Below are 7,451 nucleotides of genomic sequence, written 5' to 3'. Positions count from 1 at the left end.
CCCTCTTTCCTCTCTTCACCCCTTTAGCTAGCTAATTTCTACTCATGTTTCAACCCCCAGCACGTGCTTCGATGCTTCACCATCTCAGGTCTCCTCTGTCAGACCCTCTCTGAGCACCCTATACTCCTCCCCTGTATCACTTACCACCACAAAGGATAACAAGTACTTCCCTCAATTCTTTGTTTAATACATTCTGCCTTGCTAGAAGGCAAGTTCCAGAAGAGCAGGCACCTGGAACAGTAGTCCACACAAAACAGAGGATCAGGACCCTGGGCCCGAATCCTAGCTCTGCCACTTGCCAGCTGTGTGACTCTGGGCAAGTCATTTAATTCCTCTGGGCTTCATTTTTCCCATCTATAAACTGAGAATAATGCTGCTTCCCACATCATAGGGTTATGAAGATTAAATTATTTGTTGTTGTTTTTCTTCACTTGGTATACAGTGCTCATAAGTGAATGGCACATATTAGATGCTCTGTGTTTATTAAATAAATATAAGTAATCAGCTGATGCTTGCTGCTAAGTTAAGGGTCTGGGGAAGCAAAGGCCTTTCCCCTAAAGGGGTAAGTGTCTCAGGCCCATCTAGAATCATCAGTCAGTGGTCACAGCCTACTTAACTCTTTAATGCTCATTGGTGACTGTAGGAATTTGTCCCTTTTAAAAATCCCTAGATGACACTCTGGAAAAGACAAATCTAGTGAGAAATGCACATATTTCTTATGAGGAAAGACTTCTCAGGTAACGACATTAATCCATATTTGCAAACATGCCAAAACATCACTCTGCATGTCTGCCGCAGGATAAAATGGCTGTAGTCTTAAGGCAGGATGACATTCTCACCCTGAACTTCTCTATTAGAGACTCCCCCTGCTGGGACGACGCTGGGACTCCTCTCCACTGGGTGACCCAGTGTGGCCAAGGGCCTTGCTGAAGGCTGTTCTTCTTGCCATGGGCTTCGCTCACAGACCCTGAAGCTCTAGGGTAACAAGACACAATATAATAAACCCCTCTGAGAACACCATGGAAACTATGGAACTGTTTTCCCCAGAAAAATGCTCACATACAATCTCTAAAATTTTGTTTGGGATTTCCAGAGGAGATGAGCTCCCTAAGCCATGGAATTTGAGTTAAGAGCCTTGGAATTACACAAATAACCTGCTTATGGGTCAAAACAGCACACTTCCTGATTGCTGAGAAATGCCATAACCACAAGCCTGTTAGATAAAGGGAATCAGCCCTGTGGACATAAGAGTTCTGCCCATCACACTGCCATTGGCTAGTGAGACCTCTCACCTTGAGGAAAGAGCAATGGTTTTGGGAACACAGAGGCAGCCATCTATGGAACGCCGTAAGATCTACAACACAGCTGACATGCGTGTGTGTGGTGTCTCCCTCTCCTAAGCCTGAAGACGCCAAAGAGTTACGCTCACCTAGGGAAAGCCAGCAGGCAGAAGTAAGTTATGGCATATTTCCTGGTCAACTGGATCATGTATACACTCGGCTGAGGTTGTTTCGCTCAGCAGGCATTAGTGAGAGGAGGTTGCTGGCTCTCTTTACTTGGTCTGGAGTCTATACTATAGATGTGCCTTCGCCTTTTTAAAACACACAGCCCTGGGCTGAGAGAACACTACCTTGCTCTGTGCTGAGGTGCCCTGCAGCTGCAGGAGTAGACACCCACCTTACCTGTCTGAGAGCTGCCCCGAAATGAAGGAGCCCACCAGCACACCCCCGAAAAACAAGGAGACCGTGAGCGGGGCCTTCCAGTCGTCCTCACACACCAGGTTCCACTGAAAGAGGAGCAAAGGGATGTATCACTCACTTCTTTTTAAAAATGTTTTAAATGTAAGGCTTCTTGGAAAATGAAATCAGAACATCCTGCATCCCTGCATGCTCTGTTTCCATTACTGCAAGGGTGTGTGAGCTCACTGAGGCAGGCGGTGGCTCATCGGGCAGCAAGGCAAAGAGCAGGTTTCCCCTCACAGGGAGACTGACCATCCTGTTTTTCACAGCTCTTAGCCTCATGTTTTGCTACCAATTTGAGAAGGGGAGACAGGCTGGGAGCAAGTACTCTGCCCATGTGCCAACCCAGGAGGAGGCGAGGCCTTTCACGGTCGCTTCTAAGGACGTGGGCTGAGGCTGGGGCTGTGGGTGGGGCAGGGCACCCTTTCAGTGGAGTTCAGGCCATTGGCAGGGGTGGCATAGGAGTGGTTCTGGAGCAGGGCTCTGCAGCTCTAAGGGTCAAGGCTTCCAGTGAGGGACTGAGGCCAGAGGGCCTGGTATGCACCATCTGGATCTGTTCCTTCAGCTCTGCTCAGGCCCCAACTCTGGGCCAGTGACCCCTGGGTCCTTCTGTTGACATTTAGAGCTGGGATCCCTGATGCTGTGCCAACACTAGGCCCAATTACAGCCAAGAGCTCTGAGCTGGCAGTCAAGAAGCTGGGTTTTAGCTTCTACTCTACTGTTAACTAGTTACCCAACCTCAGACAAGATTTTTCCCCTCATTGTGCCTCAATTTCCCCATTTGTGAAACAGTGATGGTGGGGGGGGACAGGCTGCAGTGCTTGAGGTTCCCAGTACCCAGTGTAGAGTTCCATCTCTAGTTAGCACGGAAAGAGGTCTATGGGCATGGGGAAGCACCTGAACACTCAGACATTAGGTTGCTCCAGCCTAACAAGGGCCAAAAGAAGGAAGAAAAACCAAAACAGGAAGGTTGGTGGTTCCCAGAAAAATGTTTCCCAGAACAGAGAGATGGTGCTCAGTAGTAACCAAGAAGGCCGCCTTCCAGGGAATTTAGACCCTTGCTTGCCTGGCACCAGGCTGCATGCCTGCCCTCCATGGAGCCTGCTGGCTCCCAGGAAGTGTGCGGCTTCCAAGAATAAAGCATCTCTTCCAGGCCAGGGTCAGAGGGAAAAGCAAGTCTGCTTTTCGGCCCTGCTGGGCAGTGTGTGCACAGTGCCTCCAGGCACCTCAGAGGGGGTCAGAGGGCAGCCCTTAGGGTGGACACAAAGAACCCCTGCAGCTGATGATAAGAGCCACATACCTGGCTCTCCACTCTGGAACAAGCACGCACGTTGGATAGACTGAGAATGGGGTGGTGATCCCCACTCCAGGAAGAGTTGGGGGTTACCAACTCCTTAATCTAGAAGAAGCCCAGACTAGCAGAAGACAAGCAAGGAGCACCAAGGCCCAATCACTCAGGCTATGGCAGCCTTCCCACCTCTGCAGCCTCAGCCGTGCCAGCACCCAGATACCATCTCCCTTCTAGGAGGGTGAGTGCTCCTAGGGCAGCCCCCATCCAGACAGGGCTGCTGAAGTCCGGATGGGAGTAGCAGGGGAGTCAGAGCTGAGGGACTTGGTGATGGGGTGCTAGCCTCTGGGGGTGTTAGGCACCCCCAGGGGTTGGCTGGGTGGGACCTAGCCCGTGCCTGCCCTTCTGTTCATTTTTTGAGACCTGTTACCTTTCCTGACCCTACTCACAGGCCCTTTGTGGCCAGGAGGAAAAAAGCAGGTGTCTCAGACCCAGGTAGCCTGAGAAATCACCCAGGTTCCCCGAGAAGGAGGCAGTCCTGGGCCAAGAAACACTCAGGTATTGGAGCAGCACTGCACAGTGGGGTGGCTGATTCCCCAGCACTCCAGGGGTGACTGAAGGGCTAGAGAAGGGGCTAGCCTAGAAGCACATGGACCACCAAACTATTCCTGAAACATGGGAGAACCACCTTTCTCACCTCATAAATAGTGTCCCCTTCTTTCTGCCAGTCCCAATGCCTTGTTGCAGATCCACGCAAGGGCCAGCCCCAGTTTGTGGAGTGGGGGATTACATTTACTTTAAAATATTCCAGTCAGTGCCTTTCAACCACCCCTAAGTTTCCCTTCTATAAGTTAAATTTGTCCTTTTCTTCTTCAGTTCTCACACTTTAGAGAAGATTTCAAAATTATTCATTAATCCATTCAATAAAAATTTTCCTGAGTACCCAATCTGTATCCAGCATCAGTGTTAGGACTTGCAGGAGATACAGAGATGTTAAGTCTACCACAAAGTTTAGTACTATATGTGCACACATTAACCCCAACAAAGAAAAAAAAACAAACAGGAGACCTAAGGTTTTCATTTTCTGCTGAAAAACATGAATGGGGGCTTCCCTGGTGGCGCAGTGGTTGAGAGTCCGCCTGCCGATGCAGGGCACGCGGGTTCGTGTCCCGGTCCGGGAGGATCCCGTGTGCCGGTCCGGGAGGATCCCGTGTGCCGCGGAGCGGCTGAGCCAGTGAGCCATGGCCGCTGGGCCTGCGCATTCGGAGCCTGTGCTCTGCAGCGGGAGAGGCCGCAGCGGTGGGAGGCCCGCGTACAGCAAAAAAAAAAAAACAAACAAAAAAAACATGAATAGGAATTCAATACCAGTGTACTTACAAACACCTCTATGATTTGGGGCAAAGAGCAGTCTTGGAGACATTTAGCAGGCACAGGACTAGCTGCAACTGTCAGCAGGCCAGGTCCAGGTTGAAAGAAAATGGGCCTTCGAAAAATGGAGCTCTCAGAATGTTAATGCAACAGCTTCCAACAGTGACTGTTCACCAGAAGAGAACAAGTGGCCTTGAACTTAAAGTCTGGCATTCCAGCATCCTCTAACAAAGGGCTGAGTAATATATTAATCTTACCTCCCTGCAAAGACTGACAACCTGAAAATAGGTGAAAGGGCACACAGCTCTTACAAAACTGTTAAGACAGCTAAAGAAATAGGCTAAATATATAAGAGGAAAGGCTGACATTGGCAGCAACATAGCTCAAGGACCGTTCTGGAACAGTCGGCCTTTGGGAGCTCATCAGTGCCATCACCACTCTCAGCTGAAGGCATGATGGGGGCAGCAAAGAAAGAGCAAATGACTAGAGTAAGTTGGGGACCACAGGGGTTAGGGAAAAATCCTAAGAAATGCCATGAGCTACTTCTGACTTCACTGCCTTTTCTTCCACAGGCAGCCAGAAGCAGAATTTGCAGGGACTTTGAGTCATGGACTGTGGCTTCCCCTCCGTGTTCTCTGCCTGCAATCTGAGGAACAGCCTCTACTTTCACAATGCTCACTGGCTTCCAGGAGGGTGACAGACTCACTTGCGAGGCTAGGACCAAGGATTTGTGATGACTGGAAGTTTTCATACTCCATGCACTTGTCAGCCACAAGTCACAGTCAGCTACCTCCAATCAGTACCTCTTTTCTCAAGTAACAATGCCTGAGGACATTGGAATGATGTCACTTGCTCAGAGATCCCAGTGGGGCTCTTCTCTTACTCCTACAACATACATGTGGAGTAAGGAGGCACAGATGCTGGGGACATCAAATGTCCAAACATACAAAAAACAACACACACACACACACGTCTGTTAGGGCAGCACTCAAGACTCCCTTGAAGGGTGACAACCCCCAGAAGCAACACACACAGGGTCTCCAGAACCCTTGTAAACCCCTTTGAGGCTCAAGAGGGGTTTGCTGCCATACCAGGACCTGTGCACCCTGCCCTTCAGCCTCTTCTCTGTGAACTCTGCCCTCCTGCAAGGTTGTTTCTTGCTGTTCCAGACTTTGCATCTGCTGAGCTCTATACCCCAAAATCACTGAGAAGCCTCCTCCTCCAAGAAGCCTTCCCTAATCCTTGAACCCCTGATCCTGACACTCAGTGAACCCGGGCACCCTGGAGCCTATCAAGGAGTGCTCTTTTCAATGTCCTGCTTGCTCAGTTCTGCTGAGACTACAGGGAGTTAGAGTGCCAGTGTCAGAGTATGATGCAAAGCACATCCACATGCATCAATAAACATCACATCATACATCCAGCTTTAATGACTGCAAGGTCACCAGGGGACAGACAAGGCCACCCAAAAGGAAAATCCAAGGGGCTGGGGCATGAGAAAGGTTTTCCCCCTGCTTCCTATGAACTAAGGTTGTATGCTTTAACTAAATCTGGCTAATGACATTTCCTTAGAATACCCTAAAACATTCCAGGTCAACAAGTCACCCTGAATGGATCTTCAGATGCATGAATCCTTAAAGGCTAGTAACTAACCCTGAGCAAAAGGTAAGCAATTCTTTATGGGGAATGACCAGACAGTCATTTGGGGGTGAAGGTGGGTGGGGAAGGAGTAACTGGGAAAAGGAGCAAGAGACAGTTTTATAGCCATGCTTCCTTTAACTTAAAAAGTTTGAGAAAGTAGAGGGGCATTTCCCCTCTCTCTGAATAGATGCCAAAAGGCTGGAGGAAAAATGGTGACAGCTCCTTGGCCCAAGCTCTAGCTCTAGTCCCCAGCACTCCCACCCCCATCTAAAGTCTCTGACTACTCAGAATCTTAGAGTATCTACAAGGAGTCGCCAGGGCCTTCTTGGCTTCCTCTCTAAGATAGCTAACAGGATGGGCGGCCAGCCTGACACCCGTGCTGCGATGTCCATGATCTCTCTGGAAGTCACCACGAAAAGTTCTCCGGAGCAGCCTGGCTGGACGATGACCATCGCCAGTGTGTAGTGAGTCGCGGAGAGGGAGTGACAGCATTCAGCGCTCACCTTGGCGGGTGGAGTGCACGACCTTTAAGACTGTTAAGGTCCTGCCTACTCCCCGGTCCCAGGCCCCGGACGCGGAACTCGTACCCACCTCGGTCACGATGGTGGACAGATAAATGTCCTGGTTGAACTCCCAGCCATCCAGGCAGCCCTCTTGCTCCAGCTGCTCCAGGTCCACGTCGCGCCCCGGCTCCAGCCCGAGCGCCGAGAAGTTGACGATCGTCGTGAGCCGGTAGCGCCGGCAGCTGTGAGGCACCTCGCGGCCGTCCTGCAGCTGCAGCGGGAGGCTGTGGTTGCGCCACACGCTGCTCAGGTTCTCTGTGTCCGGCACCCGACAGTGGTGCTCCGGGGTCGCCGTCAGGAACACGGACGACAGGCCGTTGAAGCCGTTGGGGATGATGCTGGCGCTGAGCAGGAAGAAGATGAGGCGCTGGAAAGGGCCCCACTCGCCCAGGAAGGCGGTCACCTCGTCGTAGTCCCGCATGCCGCCCTCAGTTGCCCGCGCGGCGCGCGGCCGGGGGTCGGAGAACGCGGCGGCGCGCGGGGGCGGGGCGGCGCGCGGCGTGCGCAGTGGGCCCCCGCTGCGCGACCGAGTTTGAGTCGGACCAGGGAACAGCCCGCCGATTGAACGGGATCGCAAGCTCCTGCCGCTGCCGCTGCAGCCCCGCCGAAGCGACCGGCCTTACAAAGTGCGCAAGGCCAGGGCGGGCTCCGGACCTGAGCTCCAAGCCCGCCCAGGCCGCTGGTGGTGCGGCGCGGACGGGGGCGGAGCTGGGCCGCGCGTGACGGGGGTGGGCGGGCCTGGGCCGCCGCGGGCACCTGGGGCTCGGACCCGGTCTCTGCTCCCGCGTGGAGTCGGCCTCGGCGGGCATCGGTGGGCCCACCCTTGAGTTTACATCCGAAGGAGCCCTGGCTGGG

General features: G+C 52.4%; 1 protein-coding gene across 1 annotated transcript in view; it reads right to left on the bottom strand.

The window, feature by feature from the left end:
- The window catches only part of SLC22A5 (solute carrier family 22 member 5), a 23,510-nt gene extending 16,332 nt beyond the window's left edge, over positions 1-7,178 (bottom strand). The window contains exons 1-2 of the mRNA XM_007461331.1: positions 6,625-7,178; positions 1,683-1,786 (exon numbers count right to left, since the gene is read on the bottom strand). Coding sequence (XP_007461393.1) covers positions 1,683-1,786; positions 6,625-7,017 — 497 coding nt within the window. The 5' untranslated portion in view covers positions 7,018-7,178. The remainder of the gene's footprint in view (positions 1-1,682; positions 1,787-6,624) is intronic.
- Between the last annotated feature and the right edge of the window lie 273 nt (positions 7,179-7,451).

Source organism: Lipotes vexillifer, unplaced genomic scaffold (genome assembly GCF_000442215.2).
Source record: "Lipotes vexillifer unplaced genomic scaffold, Lipotes_vexillifer_v1.1 scaffold217, whole genome shotgun sequence".
Taxonomy (NCBI): Eukaryota; Metazoa; Chordata; class Mammalia; order Artiodactyla; family Lipotidae; genus Lipotes; species Lipotes vexillifer.
The sequence above is the reverse complement of the archived record's forward strand: the minus strand, read 5'-3'. Positions and strand labels throughout refer to the sequence as shown.